This window comes from Nematostella vectensis, chromosome 2 (genome assembly GCF_932526225.1).
Source record: "Nematostella vectensis chromosome 2, jaNemVect1.1, whole genome shotgun sequence".
NCBI classification, from domain to species: Eukaryota; Metazoa; Cnidaria; class Anthozoa; order Actiniaria; family Edwardsiidae; genus Nematostella; species Nematostella vectensis.
Window position 1 is genome coordinate 7519419 of NC_064035.1, and position 19624 is coordinate 7539042.

General features: G+C 40.9%; 1 protein-coding gene across 5 annotated transcripts in view; it reads left to right on the forward strand.

The window, feature by feature from the left end:
* Window positions 1–19165, forward strand: part of LOC5514340 (diacylglycerol kinase beta) — a 28714-nt gene extending 9549 nt beyond the window's left edge. For 2 of the 5 annotated variants that reach the window (XM_048723444.1, XM_048723448.1), the window contains exons 4-27: window positions 705–1046; window positions 2712–2906; window positions 3229–3278; window positions 3731–3805; window positions 4521–4640; window positions 4977–5003; window positions 5489–5582; window positions 6347–6447; window positions 7780–7896; window positions 9031–9129; window positions 9906–9995; window positions 10682–10755; window positions 11217–11291; window positions 11652–11737; window positions 12251–12298; window positions 12475–12516; window positions 12613–12682; window positions 12971–13061; window positions 13657–13721; window positions 14014–14104; window positions 14198–14366; window positions 15289–15409; window positions 15845–15905; window positions 16111–19165. In XM_048723444.1, coding sequence (XP_048579401.1) covers window positions 705–1046; window positions 2712–2906; window positions 3229–3278; window positions 3731–3805; window positions 4521–4640; window positions 4977–5003; window positions 5489–5582; window positions 6347–6447; window positions 7780–7896; window positions 9031–9129; window positions 9906–9995; window positions 10682–10755; window positions 11217–11291; window positions 11652–11737; window positions 12251–12298; window positions 12475–12516; window positions 12613–12682; window positions 12971–13061; window positions 13657–13721; window positions 14014–14104; window positions 14198–14366; window positions 15289–15409; window positions 15845–15905; window positions 16111–16227 — 2420 coding nt within the window. In that variant the 3' untranslated portion in view covers window positions 16228–19165. The remainder of the gene's footprint in view (window positions 1–704; window positions 1047–2711; window positions 2907–3228; window positions 3279–3730; window positions 3806–4520; window positions 4641–4976; window positions 5004–5488; window positions 5583–6346; window positions 6448–7779; window positions 7897–9030; window positions 9130–9905; window positions 9996–10681; window positions 10756–11216; window positions 11292–11651; window positions 11738–12250; window positions 12299–12474; window positions 12517–12612; window positions 12683–12970; window positions 13062–13656; window positions 13722–14013; window positions 14105–14197; window positions 14367–15288; window positions 15410–15844; window positions 15906–16110) is intronic. The other 3 variants (XM_048723447.1, XM_048723446.1, XM_048723449.1) reach the window with 3 other exon arrangements.
* Window positions 19166–19624: the final 459 nt, after the last annotated feature.

Sequence of the window (19624 nt, forward strand, 5' to 3'; positions counted from 1 at the left end):
AAAATAATCTGCTCTCTTCTCTCTCCTCATCTTTTTACCTCACGTGACGTTTCCACGCGCGCAAAAATCACACTTCAGCCTCCTTCGCTAATGAAAATAGGCCACACACGTAAGGACCAAAGGATCCGTTTCGTCACATAGCATGCTAAACAAAACTCTTTTGGACTAATACTTTTTTAAATAGTTTTTTAGCCTTTTCTTGTTTTCCAAATTATGTAGTGTGATCTTCGATCAATTCATCACATGATGATTTTCTTTTTTCGTAAAACCTTTGCTGTCGGATAGCAGCCTCCCTAAAACTACCGAAAGAAACTCAAGTGTAAGTGCAATTTCCCGCCAGTTTTGTGTGGAGTTTTATCAAAGATTTCAGAAGTTCAGTTTCTTTTTTGTATTTATCTTGTTTAACCTAGATTTCTGTATTAGAATACATCAATCCAGAAGGAGTATTGCCTTGTGTATGTCCATAGACTACGATTAGATCCATAACGGTAGAATTCTACTAACCTATTTTTGTGTGTTCATGTTACCTTCGATAAATAGACTTCTAGCAACAAAACATCTATCGATAATGGGGTATCTCTGCATGAAATAGTGCACGGCTTCTATTGCATGGCAACTGGTTTAGCTCTAATTAATAACACGCTTACTAATAACCTGATTTTTTTCGTCCTCGCGCAAATAACAAACACAGCTAACATGTTCAGTTTCAGAGCTGCCCGGTATACACAGCGGTGCGGGGACTGCGGCTTTAGTCGCGGCAGCTGCGGCCATAGCCGCGGTAGGCGACAAGCCCGAAATAACACTATCCAAAGCTAAAGACGACGAGCCTACGACCTCGAGCACAGAAGCTAATCACGCGAAACAAATAGAGCGGGAGAGTACTGATATGGTTACTCTCCTCAACCAGTGCGAGAGTACTGATACGGTCACTCCCCTGAACCAAACTCTTTCTCCACAAGACTCCTCTACTCTCGGCTTAGGCTCTTGGGGAAAAAAGTCTTCTGATAAGCACCACTTCCGTCGTCATTCCAGTGGCTCCTTCGTCGGTTAGTAACACCCTAAAAATAACTGTTAAACCATCCTAAACAACAATTAATTTTTGATAATATTGCTTGGGTGAAGGACTTTCTATAAATGCCTGCGTGGTGGCCTCAAAACTCTTAACGCTAACGTTTATGCGTGTTTTAAACCTGTAAACCCTACCCTCTTAAATGACACCTGCTAAACCTGATAGGAACTACCATTTGCTTCCTACAATGAAGCGTGACAACTTCGTGTGTGTTAAAGGACCTTAGGCTAGTTCTATGGTGGTGTTTACTGTAGTCAATAGAAGCCGCCTTTCATCTTAGCCACGAAGGATATTCTAGAGTTACACTTGGCTAGAGTCGTTTATATATATATATATATATATATATATATATATATATATATATATTATACTCATGAAAAAAAAAACATCGCCGCCTATGGTCCTGTCTTGAATTCAGGTTTTGTCACGTTTCCCGCGCCCTTATTGGCTAAGAAGTTAGATAGTCGCCCAACAAACAAATAAACTTTAGAGCTACATGGTCCAAACAGTAAACAAATGATGGATTTAATTTAAAGGTTTAGTGAGAACGTACATTGACAGAATAAAATAAAAATATTTTATAAGCCGAGACATTTTGAACTAAAATTTTATACAGTTTGAAGTAAAATAATGCTAATACCTTTTGGAATAAATATTTACGCTAATAATTTAAAAGTTTTTTGCTTGACTTTTTTCGTTATCAATAAGCACTTAATATTCATAAGCGAATACACTTCAATGGCGCCTAATAACCGGCATGATTTCCTTTCGAGTTTTGTGCGGCGTGCGACAAGGAATGCTTCCAGTCCCACCACAGGATACCCAAAGTTCGGGAGCCGACCTTTCCAAAGCTTTCAGGCCCATCTTTTCACCAACCGCAGGATACCCAATGTTCGGGAGCAGTCTATCGAAATCAACAAATGAGAGACAGCTTTCTAGCTAGCCATAAAAACGAGATTAGAATAACGTTTTCTCAAAATAAACCAAGCTTGTTTTTGTTTAGTTTACTTTACTTGAGATTTGTTGAATAGCGAGTATGCCTTTAAAATCGCCACCCCTTCGATGCACAAAACATTATGCAGTTCTACCTTCCAGTTCAGCGAAAATTCAATTAAATCAATCTTCTTTTAATTAATAACCTGTACATCTCCCTCATTTGCGATGACTGGAAATTCTTTCCGAATTTGGATTCGTGGTTCGCTTAATGCCTGTGTTCTTCAAGAAGGACGCTACGTAAAGGTCCTCATTTTTTTTAAATAATCAAAGGTTACCTAGGTTGGTTTGAGCACGTTTTTACATACATTATTCTTCATCCTTTATTTGAGCCTCGTCAAGAGAGCCCAGCAATATCAAGGAATTTTGAAATTGCTTTTCATGTTTACTTAGGTGCTGTATGGAATTTGTAGTCCTTAAACATTTTTTAGTAATATTCGAAGCAAATTTGATAAACAAAGAAATGTTCTGCGATGCTTCATTGATTATTTGTTTTATTTGAAACACTTAGCGGGTAGTAGCCCAATTGCCAAACATGATTATTCCAGTTAATTGAATTCTTAACACCGATTCCAAAATAGTAAGTACTCAGGATTGATTTAATGGAACTACCAGTTTATACTTAACCACTAGCCATCTGCATTCCCAGCATTCAAAGTCGCGAATGAGCATCAATCATCTCAGCCTCGGTCCAGTTCCCAGCGCAAGAAGAACTCCGCTGAACAGGTTCACCTTCTGAACGTGTCTCAGCCGGCCGTGAAGACTGTGCCGATGGTTTCTATCAGGGAGATTGCATGTTACCTCTCCATGCTTGAGGGGGGGAAAGTCGAAGATAAGCTAGAATGTGAGTATTTACCTGCAATATGTTCCCAAGTTTTTATGATTTTAATGCCTTATTATAGAAAAAGATCTTTAAAGATCTTTAAGCCCCATCTACACGAGCAATTTTTAGTTGACTATTTTTAAGTGACAACTGTAATTGACCGTGCAGATAGGCCAGCAAATAATTGTATGCAAGTATGCAATTTTTTATGCAATGTAAATGAAAATAAGAAAAACGAAATAAAAGTCGTTTTCTTAAAATATATCAAATGTATCATTAGAGACAGGCCGTTTGTTTGTTTGTTTGTAAGATCTTAGACTGACGCGGGTGTTTCTGTTCCTAGTCGTGTTTAGAGTGTATGACGCAGATGGCAACGAGCAATTGGACTCACAGGTAGACCAACCAAATCATGCGTGCGTTATCGGGTGTGACTTGTACTTGAAATACTTGTTGGTGGTGCTGCTATTTTTAAACTTGAGAAGATTTTAAAATGCATTTAACTTGACTTTCTACTTCGCTACTGTAATTAGGTTAAATGTTGCGTCTCGCAAGTTGTATAAAGGCATGCAATACGTCTTGCAAGTTGGATTTACTAGACTTAAATAAAACGCAACTCGTATGAAAAAAAAAACGCGGAAGGCACTAATCGATAACGAAATTACGTAGGTTGAAGTTTCACGGTTTCGGTCCGTTGAACTCCACTCCCTGTTTCGATACTAATGAATATATTTTGTATATACAACAATGAAGGTTGCGTTTTCGATTGAAAGTCTTCACGTAGACACTCCATGTTGACTGCTAGTTCTTTCGTCGTTGGTTTGTACAAGGCTATTGTGTGTTTTCAGGAACTCGAGTGCATCACACAGCAGATGATGAGCGTAGCGCAGTATCTTGGATGGGACGTGACTGAGCTCAAACCAGTAGGTCTATACTTAAATTTGCTTGAATAAGACCCCTCCCCAACCCCCCCCCCCCACCCACCCAATAAGCACCTCGCACCAGTTGAGAAATATGAATAAACGCCTCCCCTGTATGAGCCCTTTGTATACTTAGAGAAATTGGAGAAATGTGAAAACATTGGAGCTAGCGCCAAATCTTGTAGTAGCGATAAAAAAAATGTTTCTCGGATAGCTTAGAAACGTTTATGTGTCGCGCCCTACATAATTTGTCGCGCGCTACATGCGCGTGGTAGTGGCTAAACTAGGAAACACTTAGAAGATTTGTGAAGAGGGTAATGAAAACTGGCATGACTACACGTCATATCGCGGCATTTATTATGGTTCTTGCGAGGTATTTTGCTTCAAGCATGTTCTAAAAAAGAGATTTAGAGAACGGATTTTTAAATAAGTGCCTCGCCTGGGACATGGACATAGGCGCTCTAACCTCCTGTGTCCTCCTGTGTCCTCTGTAATCTGCCTCCGCCACAGGTAAACCGTTTTTTTTTCTTTCAAATTAGTTGCCGTTAAGTAGGCCTTGTTACAAATCGTTTGTCTATTAGCATTTTTTCCAAATCTCTGGTAAAGGAATGGATCTCATAATCTGATTAGTATTGTTCCATGTAACCAATTTATCAAACTTGTCAATTAGCATGTTGTGTAGCCAATCATAACGTATTCTTGCATGACGTCATTTTAGATTCTGCGTGATATGTTGGTTGAGTTAGATGATGACTGTGACGGGACGATTTCACTAGAAGAATGGATCAAAGGGGGGTTGACCACTATACCCCTTCGCGTTTTGTTGGGCCTAGAGACGGTATGTTGTACTACTAAGCTGTCTAGCATTGTTCTAGACCCTAGCCCCCCACAGATGGAATCTACTTTGAGGATCTCCTAACCCGCGGGATTTTCGCCCTGGAAATTTGCAGAAATAAAGCGTTTTTATGAAAAAAGGGTAGTTTAAATTCCGTGGACGTCGGCATTGAAAGACGTCATATCCGCACCCCGAGAGTATGGGACTCACATATTCGACTTATATATCGGTTTAATAACTTTTTACATTTTTTGTGGAAATTAAAAACTGACAAGCTCGTGCGAATATCACATTAAAATTAAGTTTGGTTGAACTGATTTTAACTCGTTTTTATTGCAGCAAATTCGTGATGACGGCCAGCATCAGGTAACATAATTGCTGTAGACCAGACATGCATTTTTAACATCACTGCTATATCGCCAACTCTTATTAACTCCTTTCAGTATCTATATATTGCTAAAGACGTAACGAATGTAATCCTTATCAAGGTGTACACACAGTAGAAAACCAATTCAGAAAAGGTTTTTACAAGCGAATTTCTAAAAATCAAACCACTTTATTAACCAAATGGATGTAAAGAGATTGTAAAAAATTCTGTGTCAAGTCATACCTGTATGCTACTGGTATCGGCTTGATCTCAGCCGTGTCTTACGAATAGTCAATAACCATTGTATCATTGACCCGTGATGTCCCATTCGCTTGAACAAGTTGTAGAATCCAGGTCACCACAGGAGACCGGCTCGCTCGGGGATTGTAATGACGCCCAAAGACTAGCTTTCGAGTATATCTAATGTTACTAATGTTTTCCCTTCATAACCTGTCTTCTTTGGCCATTTGTGTTTGCGTTGTAGTGGCGGCAGAAACACTTTAACCGTCCAGCCTATTGTAACATGTGCCATAACCAGTTGACGGGGTTTGCACGCAAGCAGGGTCTTCAGTGTTTGTGTAAGTATGTAACTGCACTGCTCAATCAGGCTGAACATGTGTGAACTGTGAGGCAAACATACAGCAGTATAGGGCACATAATGTAGCTTAAACTATAATAACCTGTGTGGCTTTCTAAATTGGAATGACAAGAGGTATCAAAGTGTGACTTAGGCGTAATACTTGTATAACCTTAGTTATGTTGTGTTAGGAAAAGTAAGTAGTATTGGAGGGACAACTTTTGGAGGGACAAACTTTTGTGGCCTTCGATATTGGTGTGACAAGATGCTGTGGATCCTGGTGGAGGCAGATAACGTAACACTTTTATAACCTCATTTATGTTGTGTTGGAGGGACGAAATTTGGCCTGAAATTATAACTTACCCTTACCTATAGTTGTGACAATAGGCTTAAAAGAGAGCCCTGCTGGGGACAGATAATGGATCGGAAAGTAACATTTATCTGACCTCACTTTTATTTTGACAAAATTTGAAAAAGTAATTATTAGTAAAGGTACATATAGCGGCGCAAAAGTTAGTCTTATGTTATGGCAAGAGAAAAAAGTATTTGTATAAGTATTTGGATAAATTAGTTTAGTTTTAATAAATTTATTGCGTTGTCGAGAGACTGAGGGTAAATACTAAATCGTTGATTGTGGAAATAGAGGAATCTGACAGTTAAAATCTATTATTTACGTTGTGGTGAATGGCATGTCCATACGCTAAACCCAAGTGAGATACTATTGACACCCTGTGTGTTCGCTGATGCCGTATTTGTTATTCACAGTCTGTAAATACACGGTACACGAACGCTGCGTCCAGCGAGCGCCTGCCTCGTGCATAAACACCTACGTCAAGTCTAAAAGAACGGGCAAAATGGTGAGACAGGTGAGATTATATGCGGCAGTTACGGTGGGATGTTGTGACTTGATGATGTAGTAATCATGGCGATGTGGTAATCATGGCGATGTGGTAATCATGGCGATGTGGTAATCATGGCGATGTGGTAATCATGATGATGTGGTAATCATGGCGATGTGGTAATCATGATGATGTGGTAATCATGGCGATGTGGTATTCATGTCGATGTGGTAATCATGGCGATGTGGTAATCATGGCGATGCGGCAATCATGGCGATGTGGTAATCGTGGCGATGTAGTAATCATGGCGATGTAGTAATCATGACAATGCGGTATTCATGATGATGTAGTAATCATGGCGATGCGGTAGTCATGGCGATGCGGTAATCATGGCGATGTGGTAATCATGGCGATGCGGTAATCATGGCGATGCGGTAATCATGACAATGCGGTAATCATGATGATGTAGTAATCATGGCGATGCGGTAATCATGGCGATGCGGTAGTCATGGCGATGCGGTAATCATGGCGATGCGGTAATCATGGCGATGTGGTTATCATGGCGATGTGACGATCATATTGTGGTGGTCATGATAATGAAGTAATCATGATGATGAAACACACTAGTGCAGGAGCTACAAAAACCCTGGTTGCGTAAACCGGACCTGTGCACGTGCACGCACTAGCTACAAAAACCTGTGTATCTAAACCGGGTCCTCTTGCATTAGAAGCGTAGCCTGAATCTTTGAGCATCATGCATCTTTCCAACTCTGATATCATTGTAATGTTATGATATTGTAACAAAGCTGTTGGCTCATAATGATGTAGCAATGTTGTCTTGATCATCATGATGTAGCAATGTTGTCTTGATCACCATGATGTAACAATGTTGTTTTAATCATCACGATGTAGCAATGTTGTCTTGATCATCGTAATCTAATTATGTTGTCTGGATCATCATGATGTAATGATGATGTGATTATGATACCATGAGCATAATGATGTGGTGATATTGTTATGATTATGATGATGTCGTGATCATGATGACGTCATGTTGATATTGTCGTGATCATGATGATGATGATGTTGTAATGTTGTGATCATGTGATGTGATTATGATCATAATACCTCGGTGATTATATTGTCATGATGATGTAATGATGTCGTGATTATGGTGTTGTAATGTTTCGATCATGATGATGTAATGTTGTCGTGACCATTGTGATGATTGCTAATATAGTGGTCATGTTGATTCAGGGCGATGTCACGAATGTGATAATGATGAAAAGGGAAATGGTAAATGGTGAAATACTTCCTATATCAAGTGTTTAACAGAAGTATTTCTTTTCGTCGTTGTAGACCATGGACCACCACTGGGTAGAGGGAAACTGTCCGGGAAAGTGCTTTAAGTGTAACAAGACTGTCAAAAGCACCAACTGCCTGACTGGACTACGCTGTGCATGGTGTCAGATGGTGGTATGTTTTCCTGGACTTTTTCCGTTGTTTAAATTAGCTAGTCATTCTTTCACCACTGGGTAGAGGGAACTGTCCGGGAAAGTGCTTTAAGTGTAATAAGACTGTCAAAAGCACCAACTGCCTGACTGGACTACGCTGTGATGGTGTCAGATTTTTTCCGTTGTTTGAATTAGCTAGTCATTCATTCAAACACATCTCAAATGCGAACATTCCCCGCTTCCTTGCTCCTCTACCACCCCTCGGCTCTTAGTTTTGTCACTTCACATCAAATTTAACTAGTACTTAGTCTTACCCCATGGTAAGACTAAGATAATACTAGAACACACGTAAGGCTGCTTTGCATGAAATATCCCGTCCATGTCTTACTGTCACACATTATACATTTATTTGCTTGGGATTTTTGGCCCGTTGATGTTTTCACACATTGTTGTTGCTTTATTACTCGCTACGTCCTCCACTTGCTTGCAACCTACCCCCTTATCGGCCTCTCTCGTTTTGTGCCCGCACACCTACCCCCTTATCGGCCTTTCTCGTTTTGTGCCCGCACACCTACCCCCTTATCGGCCTCTCTCGTTTTGTGCCCGCACACCTACCCCCTTATCGACCTTTCTCGTTTTGTGCCCGCACACCTAACCCCTTATCGACCTTTCTCGTTTTGTGCCCGCACACCTAACCCCTTATCGGCCTCTCTCGTTTTGTGCCCGCACACCTACCCCCTTATCGGCCTTTCTCGTTTTGTGCCCGCACACCTAACCCCTTATCGACCTTTCTCGTTTTGTGCCCGCACACCTACCCCCTTATCGACCTTTCTCGTTTTGTGCCCGCACACCTACCCCCTTATCGGCCTTTCTCGTTTTGTGCCCGCACACCTACCCCCTTATCGACCTTTCTCTTTTTGTGCCCGCACACCTACCCCCTTATCGACCTTTCTCGTTTTGTGCCCGCACACCTACCCCCTTATCGACCTTTCTCGTTTTGTGCCCGCACACCTACCCCCTTATCGACCTTTCTCGTTTTGTGCCCGCACACCTACCCCCTTATCGGCCTTACTCGTTTTGTGCCCGCACACCTACCCCCTTATCGGCTTCTTGTCTCCCTTATCGGACTCTTGTCTGTCTGCTTCATCCTCAACAGGTCCATAATAAGTGCGCGACCAATGTTAGCCCGGAGTGCAACCTGGGAGTACACAGAGAGCACATTCTTCCGCCGATGAGTATCACACCAGCTGGCCTGGTAAGTACTGTAAGCTCGAGCTTCCTATGAACGGGAGGCATTTTCTGCTCATGTCGCTGACATCGCGAGACACGATCAAATGCACTTTACATGTGACTGACTTTACTTGTCAGTATGTAGATACGGACTAATCCAAGCAATCACTGTCACTGAAAATGGTTCCGAGGGCCAGAGTTCCTAGTGATTCTTTTACGTCCCAAAATCCAGGTTAATTATGTCTAGGCGATTATTGATTAGCGATTATCATTTTCCAATTGGTAGAAAGATTTGTTTAAGAGGCAAGATATAAATATATTGGGATGGTTTAGTTAAAAGAGGTCTCAAATTGGTGGTAGTATTTTGAATTGGAGTTCTTGGGAGGGTATTAGATAATACAGCATTTCCTTTTCTGAGGTACAACAACTCTTTTGGTGTGCATTTATCAATGAAACGGCAATTTCTGTGAAACAGAAACATTGACACTAGTTTACTTCCTAAGGGTCGACGGAAACCTCAACTGACAAGAGACAATATAATTTATTAGAATCCGCGCCATTTGAAAGGCCATCCGCTCTAATTTATCAGTCACATATCCTCAAAGAAACTTCCAACAATTGTGAAATATTTGTCGCTTTTTTCCGTTAAAATCTTCGGAGATTGTTACGTAATCGACCGGAAGTAATCTGGTGACATTGACGCTTTAATTTAACGAAAAATACTCTATCAGCAAAAAGCTAGATCCACGGATATGATACAGGTCATGACTCGTTTGTGACTGATTTCTGCCCTTCTCACAGGATCGTAAGCGAACGAACTCTAGTGCAGAGAGCCCAGACTCAACCACAAAACCAAATTCCTATGTGAACTTTGACGGGATGCCAATGCAGGTATGACCCACTATTATACCCACGTTTTCAGTCACAAATACACTCAGAAGCCTTGCGTTTACGGGTAGCGACTGGCTTTTGGTGGACATCAACCGTGACTTGAATTCTGCATCTGTCACAGTTCTAGACCGACCAAAACCAAAACAACATGAAAATGGATCGTCTACTGTCACCAAGAAAATACCGATAAACACAATTAAATAGTTGTTGTTGTATGGCGCTTCTCATTGGTTAGCGGCCTAACTGCTTCCGTAACTGCGAAATGGCTTCCGTCACCAAAAAAAAAAAAAACGAAAAACAAAAGGTGCACGTGTGACTGAAAACGTGTATAACTCGAATTTGATTGACTTGCTGATGTAAAGGAGGTCCAAGCAATCCGAAAGGGGGGGGGGGGGGGGGGGGGGGAGGGGGACGCTCGGCCCTAAAAGATTTAAAAAAAAAGGAGGAGCCTGGTTCATTATTGTTCTTCCTAGATTTCTTTATATTTTTTGTTATTTCTTTATATTTTTTGTTATTTCTTTATATTTTTTGTTACTTCTTTATATTTTTTCTTATTTTTAATTCAAATATCCGAAAACAGGGAGGATCGGGGCCTGCTAGGTCTACCCCTAGATCTGCCCCTGCTCTGCTCTTGCCACATGATGAGAGAAGAAAATAACATTTTTTTATGAAAATCCTTACTCTAGATAACCCCTCTACCGGGTACGCACCCCTTGGCTGTGTTCATCAACCCGAAGAGCGGGGGCCGACAAGGATCACGGTAGGTAACCCCCTGTCGCCTTTCCCAGCATCCTCTGCGCCCCATTATTCTTGCTTTGAGACCAAGCCTCCTATGCCGGTTGAAAAAAAATACCTTAAAATGTAACGTAAAATATAAGGCAGTAAAGAATACGCAAAAAACGCTTGTTTGATTATTACGACGTGGGATGGTGTAACAACTCAAGTTGAATAATGCGCGGAAATATTTTTTCAGCGGCGTAGCCAGGATTAACAGGAGGGGGCCAAAAAGGCCCTTCAAGGCGTTTTCCCCTGTATTTTAGATAATGTCTCATACAATTACTGTAGTTTTGGCTGCTAGAAGGTTGTGCCCTGGCCCCCTGGGCCACCCCCCTGCCGACGCCCCTGTTTTTTCATGATGGGCTTCTGCGTGCTCGTAGCTTCTTCTTTTCTATTAAATATTGAATTAAAATACTGAAATATTGAAATGTTTTTATACTGCAGACTCATGCACAAGTTTCAGTATCTGCTGAACCCGAGACAAGTGTTCAATCTCGGTGATGGAGGACCGGCTCCGGGGTAAGTAGGCACGTGGACAACTGACGTTTGCAGCTTTGGTCACGGCCTTTTGGTCACGGGCCTTTTGGTCACGGCCTTTTGGTCACGGGCCTTTTGTAACGGGACGTTTGTCACTTGCGAAATGTTTTGTGTGTGTTTTTTTTTTTTCATGGAAAATAGAGAGCAGCTAGTACGCACGGTGTGTAAACACAAGAAAACTTCTCATACATAATTAGCGAAAAATTGACAGTTTTATTTAATCAGCTGACAATGGTTTCGAGAATTTTATTTATATATGCTACGGTCCCTCTACTGAAAGACGCCCGCAAATGAAAAGGCTTAGCTTCTGTGACATTTAACCCTCTATCGCTTATTTTCCAGGCTGAAATTCTTCCAACACTTGAGTGACTTTCGGGTGTTGTGTTGCGGTGGAGACGGCACGGTGGGATGGGTCCTAGCGACGATAGGTAAGCAGGACAAACAATTCTTGTCATACTATTGTGTAGGTAAGCAGGACAAACGCTTCCTGTCACATTGTTGTGTCCGATAGGTAAGCAGGACAAACACTTCCTGTCATATTATTATGTTGTGTTAGATAGGTAGCAGGACAAACACTTCCTGTCATATTATTGTGTTGTGTTAGATAGGTATGCAGGACAAACACTTCCTGTCATATTATTGTTGTGTTAGATAGGTATGCAGGACAAACACTTCCTGTCATATTATTGTTGTGTTAGATAGGTATGCAGGACAAACACTTCCTGTCATATTATTGTGTTGTGTTAGATAGGTAGCAGGACAAACACTTCCTGTCACATTATTGTTGTGTAGGTAAGCTAGATAAACACATCCTGTCCTTTTATTGTGTTGTGTTAGATAGGTAGCAGGACAAACACTTCCTGTCATTTTATTGTGTTGTGTTACATCTTGCCGAATCAACCATGGCCATTTAGCATTTATCTGACCTCTCTTTATGACAGACAAACTACAGATGAGGTTTCGTCCACCAGTGGCTGTTCTACCACTTGGTAAGTTAATTATCTTTTATACCAGAATCCTATTTTTATCCTGAGTATGGTTTCCTTTTAAACTAAAATCTTTATTTGTAAATATAACCTTTTTCGCACGAAATACCATCTTTATTTTGCTTGAAATAACGATGTAACCCCTGCCCCTCGCGGCATTAACGCTTGTGTTTGTTTAGGAACTGGTAACGACTTGGCGCGTTGCTTGAAGTGGGGTGGCGGTAAGTCATGAGCTAGTGGGATCATTTGAATGAAAATAATCTAATATCCTCATGTAATTTTGTTGTTCATGTATCTATGTGTTTTGATTGACGAAGGTTACGAGGGCGGTAGTATATCCAAGGTTCTGTCTCAAGTGCAACGTGGAAGTGTCCTCAGCATGGACAGGTGAGTTCTCATAATTACATTCGGAAGCGCTTCGGTCGTACTCGGAAATGGCGGGGAAATATTAGGAGCTTGATTCGTGAACAGGAGTATGAATCGGTAGCAGTTCGGTCCCGTTCAGGGGATAGATTCGGCCAATCCAAGTAAAAATGCATTTTAATAGATTATCATTTATACCCTTTCCTGGGTTATTTCTTATATTGATTTGAGGGATTTGTCTCGCAGATGGCAACTGGACATGACTTTCTCCCGTGTTATTTCTTATGTTGATTTGAGGGATTTGTCTCGCAGATGGCAAATAGACGTGACCGACGTGGACTCATCTGAGAATGGCGACTCGCCTCCGCTCAATATCATCAATAACTACTTTTCTATAGGGGTGGTAAGTAGAAAGACATTAATTCACGCATTTCACCATCTGACTTATCACTAATAAATGCGAAAGAAAGATATAGGTATAAAAAATCAAAGAAATGAAAGTGATAGGAAATGATAGGAATACCAAAATTGAGATATACTCCTATTTCAAACGTTGTCAGTGAAAATGGTTAATAGCAAATGTAATTGGGAAATGGGAAATGGAAGTTCTACATCAGAAATACTTTGGATCTTATCATATTTCTACATAATACATGAAAATGTGAATAAACATTCGATGAGTCTATTTCTAATCGTTATTCATAAAAATAATCAATACAATAAGCCAGCGCCTAGTCTGTCATTAGAATAGTCATTTCGCATTAGCTATTCTCCCTTTGCACAGTGCCAAAGGAGAATTGGTATAAATAGCTGCTGAGCAAAGATCACTATAAGAGATGTTGACTAATTATTGTCGACATGAGCTACACGAATAATGGTAGATCACGAACGATAGGCATGCTGGGAGAAAGTGAATGTGCGCGCGCGTAATCCGATGAAGGACAGCCGTGCTTTGCGATTTATTATTCATACCGACTTAAAATAATGATTTATTTCAGGACGCATCAGTTGCACTGAAGTTTCATCTTCAGCGGGAGAAAAACCCTGAGAAATTCAACAGCAGGTAACTCACTTAACTGCAGTCTTCGATATTCTGCGACAATTTCCAAAAGAGAAATCGCATCCAATTCAAAATCCTTGAAGCGTTTCCATTGGGCAGCACTGAAATGGTTTCCAGTCACTCCACAAGGCGCTGACCAATGAAAAAGAAAAATGTTTAATTCCGTTAGTTTGAATGACGGGAGCCGGAAGCGGTTTATCAGGATGGATCGCAGTAATTTTACATGTGCGACCTTGTAGTTGTTTTAAACTAAATGTGATATATAAAGCTCATTTTGATTGTCTGTTGTACATAGATTGAAGAACAAATTCCGTTACTTTGAATGTGGAACTTCTGAGACTTTGTCTGCAACTTGTAAAAACTTGCAGGACGCCATTCAAGTTATAGTAAGTGTTACGTCGAGAACTAGTAAATTATCAGAATTTTGTTTTCCTTAGTTTGATGTTTTTTGTCGCTTAATTTTTGTTTGCTGCTAACAGTGTGATGGTAAGATCCTGGAGTTGCCAAACCTAGAAGGGATCGCAATCGTGAACATCCCCAGCGTCTATGGCGGTGCTAACCTTTGGGGAGAGACGGACAAGAAAAAAGCCAAGAAATCCCGAAGCAAGAGCGGGAGCAAAGACAACGATCTGGCCTGGGCCGTGCAGGGTACGCATAAACCGTGTAAACATTGTACTCTTTTCTACTCTAATATCATGATTTTATGCCTTATCGGTGTTTCTAGGGCCCTTATTGTTAAAGACCTTCTTAGTTCTCACGGATGTCACGTTGGGCTTTTGTAGTTACCACGTGTATCGTGATTAAGACCCTCCGTGTTTAAGGTCCTTCGTGTTTAATGCCCTCCTTGTTAAAGGCCCTGGTACCTTATTCGGTGTTTCTAGGGCTTCTATGTTTTCTTGTGCCCTCTAATTTTCGTCGGGCTTTTATAGTGTATCGTATATCGTGATTAAGGCCCTCCGTGTTTAATGCCCTCGTTGTAAAAGGCCCTCCATGTTTAAGGCCCCCTGTGTTTAAGACCCTTCTTGTTAAAGGCCCTCCATGTTTAAGGCCCTCCTTGTTAAGGCACCTCCGTATTAATGGCCCTCCGTGTATAAGGTCCTCCGTGTTTAATGCCCTCGTTGTTAAAGGCCCTCTATGTTCAAGGTCCCCTGTGTTTAAGACCCTTCGTATTAAAGGCCCTCCTTGTTAAAGCACCTCCGCGTTAATGGCCGTCCGTGTATAAGGTCCTCCGTGTTTAAGGCCCTCCTTGTTAAAGCACCTCCGCGTTAATGGCCGTCCGTGTTGAAGGTCCTTCTTGTTTACAAATAAGGTTGCACTCGGAGAATCTGTGTATTGTAACCCCGCAGTGCTTAATGGGTATCAAGCAAATAAGCGTAAATCAAATACAGTTCCAGGTTTCAAAACTGATGATTTCATGTTTATGTTCCCCTTACCAGGAGGATTTAATCATAAACACTTCACTTATGAACCACTGCGGTTTACAACACATGGATTTCCGAGTGCACCCTATGTATGTGATATCTTGCAGATATTTGCGTTTTTTTATTAGTTGTATTTACCATGTTCACAGACATTGGTGACGGGCAGCTCGAAGTTGTTGGTCTTGAGAGCTCACTCTACGTAGGACAGATTATCGCTGGAGTCCGTACACACGGACTTCGACTCGCACAGTGCTCGTCCATAGAAATCAAGTAAGACCCCTGCCACAGAGAAAGATGATGATGACCCCTGCCTGTCTATTTACCAAATTCAATCGAAAATATTGATTGAAAGGTGATCCCCCCCCCCCCCCCAAAAAAAAATCAATAAAAAAATCAGACGCTGGGAGTGTGGGAATGGACGCTGTTTTTTTTTTTTTTTTTTTTTTTTGTTGTTTCCTGTCATTTTTAAACATAATTCTTTCTCTGTGTTGAGGATGGAATGAAATTCACCGTGATAAAGCGGATTTATATACTACTGAGATTTCGGGTTTCATAGCCTAGGGAACCACGCGTCACGCAGGCCCGACAAGGTCAACAGGCTGTCAGGCACGATAGGGATGGTTTTTCTTGTCGCGTCTTAAATCGTTTGTGTAATTTATAAAAATTTGCTCACCTCCATCAAACTGTTTTGTCCATTGTCTACAGAACAAAGAGATTATTTCCCATGCAAATTGATGGCGAGCCGTGGATGCAGCCAGCCGCTACGGTAAGTCTGTGACAGACAGACAGACAGACAGACAGTTATTATTGTTATTCCAAAGCCTGTCTGTAGTATTTTTATTTATACCATTTAGACAGACAGACAGACAGTTATGCCACAGCTTGTCTGTAGTATTTTAAGTCACACCATTTAGACGGAAGGACTGACAGACTCGTTATCTCTCGACAAACTTTCTATTTTTTTACGGCAGATGAAGATTGTCCACAAGAATCAAGTCCCCATGCTTCAAGGGCCGCCTCCCGCGAAATCTTCCTTCTTCTTCAAGCGAAAACAGATTCGTGACCCTGAGCTTGAAAGTGAGATATAATGCAGTCCTGCGTCGTAAGGCCATAAGGACAATGTCAACGACCACTTCTAGTTCTATTTATTGGGTGATATACACAAGGATTACATGCGCTATATCCATACTGCGGGATGTGTACTTCTTGCCGAGTAAAGCTCTGTGTGACGGTTCTCGGGGAATCGAGGGTTTCGAGCCCACGAAACTGTCCAAATTGGTAGGTTAAGTCATCTTCGGAACAGACGATGTCCGCTCGGTGCTAAATGTTGGGAACGAATTTGCAGCTGAATTCCAATGCTTTTTTAGGGAGTTTCGAGTCTTTCTTCAAGATATTTTAATGTCCAAATTTGGTCGCGGTTTGCAAACGATGAACGTTAATCTTCCAGATCAGACACATAACCATGACGTGATTTACGATACATGCGAAGCTGACTGGGTTTTTTTTACAGAAGGCAAACATTATGGATAACTGAAACCTATTGCAGTACCATAACACGGACCCATCCATAGATGGATAGTTGATCACTACGCCTTTATGGTCTATTCTGAAAACTTCCGTTATCAAGGTTATTTATTCGTGAGTTGCAAGGCTATTTATTATTGCAATTCTACTCGTTTGGTATCTTCAAACGTTAGAACGATTCTTGAAAAAAAAAAAAAACAAGCGGAATGGTATATTTCCAAGTAGAACAGGTTATCGACAGACATAAAATCAACGCTATGAAGGTCTGGATAAAGAATAGATAGGTATGATATTGAAAATATTACATGCAGTATATATATTATATATAATCTAAAAAGCTTATTTAACTGAGACGAATAACAGTATATAGTATAAAGTTGGGGATCTATATATTTGCTGGGCATTCAACAGATTCTTGATAAAGTGATAAAAAATAAGCATATTACATCCCGGGACATTTTGGATTTTCGTATATGACTGCTCGATGCTAAAGCCTGGATCAAACGGAGACGAACGCCGATGAGAGTTCCACGGCTTACAATAAAACTATCTTTGGCAGTGGCCAGGTTTTGACCCAAGAATCAGTTATCAATTATTTGAGTTCAGAATTCATTACCGAATCTGTAATTACACGTTAAAATCCCCTTTCGTGAAAACTGCTGGTCGAAATACTCTCATCAACTCTCTTTCTCGCGATCAAACGGTGGTAACTCTCAATGTTAACTTAAATATCGATTTTTTTAGATGCTCAAAGTGATTGAAAGTAGATAGAGTATGCGTGAGAGTGCACGTTAAACGGAGTAGGGCCTCTCATCGAGCCGCGTCAACTCTCATCTTCGTTTGTTGAGGCTTGATCTCCTAGTAGTAGGATTCACCCGCCAATGCGGGAAAGACGGGGTTTTAGCCTGCGTTAGTACTGTTAGGCAATTAAAGATTATACAAAGTGTGCACCTATCAGGATTTTCAGGGAACTGTGGAGCACTTCAAATTTGTAAACATGCTCCTTCAACAATGGGCACTATGTTCGATGATAGTAAGGGATTGAGAGCCCAGGAATCTTCCTGGATATAAGTTAAACATCCTGGAACCGACTTGCTCAACACTGTTATTTTATTTTGATTCTTGAAATGTTTCTTTGAAAATAAATGTTATCGTTTGATTATTGTTTTAGCATGGAATGCCATCGTTTATTTTGTAGGATGGATCACAGTAATTCCAAAGATTTTGTTCACTATACTGTTCATTTAAATTGCATTAATTGTTAGTTGCAGGACTAGTATCGTCATGTAAGTCGGATTCAGAAGCTTGGAACATACTAGTGGGAATACGTGCGCAACTTCAAGACTAGCTTATTCTTCTTTCTGAGATTTGATTTTGTTTGTTGATTGCTGGCAATGAATTAAAGGACCTGTACGCCGCTATGCTCCCGGCCTCGGATTTAAAATAGGGATCTCTTACGCAAGACGAAGCGACGGCAAGGATAACGTGACCAAATGAATACTTTTATGCTTAGGTCTCAATAAACCCTAACCTCACGCAAATAGAACGGCGACGGCAGAAAACGCAAATAGCCAGTCGGGAAATGCACTTTGAAATGGACTCTGTATAATACATTTCAGACATTTTCCTCCAAACTACGAGGTGAAAACTCCACATTTAATGGTCTGGCGAGAAAGTGTTTGCTGTACACCTTTCATGGTAGAAATAAGGTTCTAGTCCTATCTTTATTTTTAGGACTGACAAACAAGTTTCTTTGGAACCAATTTAACAAAGGCATATTTTGGCCACGTTCTCCTTGCCATCAGCGGAGTTGTGTAAAACCATAATTAGTAGAAAAGGAAAAATATAGGTAAAAAGTAATAAAGAAGAACAAGTCTCTGCCGGGGTTGACTAGTATGTCTGCTGAGATTAAATCGTAACTGAATAACCCATTTACTCCTGTTTTGGCCTTAACTGTACAAGAGTTTTAAGAAATCGTCTTAACGTTGTGAATTCTATCAGAACGTTTTCCTCTCGCCTTTATATGAAGCAAAGCAGTAATTTACTTATTAACCCCGTGGAAACGGCAGCGCCAACATCGGCCAGCATTGTTGGTATCGCTTCGCTCGACTGACCACAAGACAAAGACAACTGCTGGTGAACTAGTCCACAGCATCAACATGGTGTATAAACAATACAAGTATCTTTGGACCCAGGTCTTGTGCACGACTGCGGTCTCGGGCTTCACGGATAAGCTCCTGAATTCCCCCAAATAACACATAGCTTTTCAATATGTTATTTCTAAAAAAAAACCTGTGGAAGAAATCATTTTCAGCATCTGTTATTGCAACGGTTACTACCTTTCTCTTATAGTGATGCCATAGAACTCAAAACTCTTCTAACAACATGAAGGCAAGAGGAAAATGAAAATATATCATTCATGACGTTTGTTTTTAACTTGGTTTCTATCCCCAAAGGAGGGTGTCAGGAAGAAGTGCCAATAAAACATGATGGTACACAGTTGTTCATTTTTGCGTTTTCATAGGTTAACTAACCCATTGACCCCTAAACGGCTTGAACCGGCCTAGAGTAGTACCCATAACCCCCAAAATTTCATTTATGCGAAATAACTCCGGCATCAGTCTAATGGATAAATGGTCTTGAAGATATGCATCCAACCAAGGTGATAGCAACTGCTGACTTTGGCCAAAAAAATAGCTCAGGACCTTAGACAAATTTCAAATCGTACTAGGAAAATAGCAGAATTGAACCTCTAAACAAAACGCTTAGATTCCACACAAGGGAAAGAGATCAGCAAATACAACTCAAGACACAAATAGAAATCTTTATTCTGATCCTCCAGGTATATTTCCATGGCCTCAAAGCACTACCCTGGTTCCAGAGCCTCGTGCGTCTCTCTATTTAGTAGCCACTGAATAGAGAGACGCCCGAGGCTCTGGGACCAGGGTATCAAAGCACACG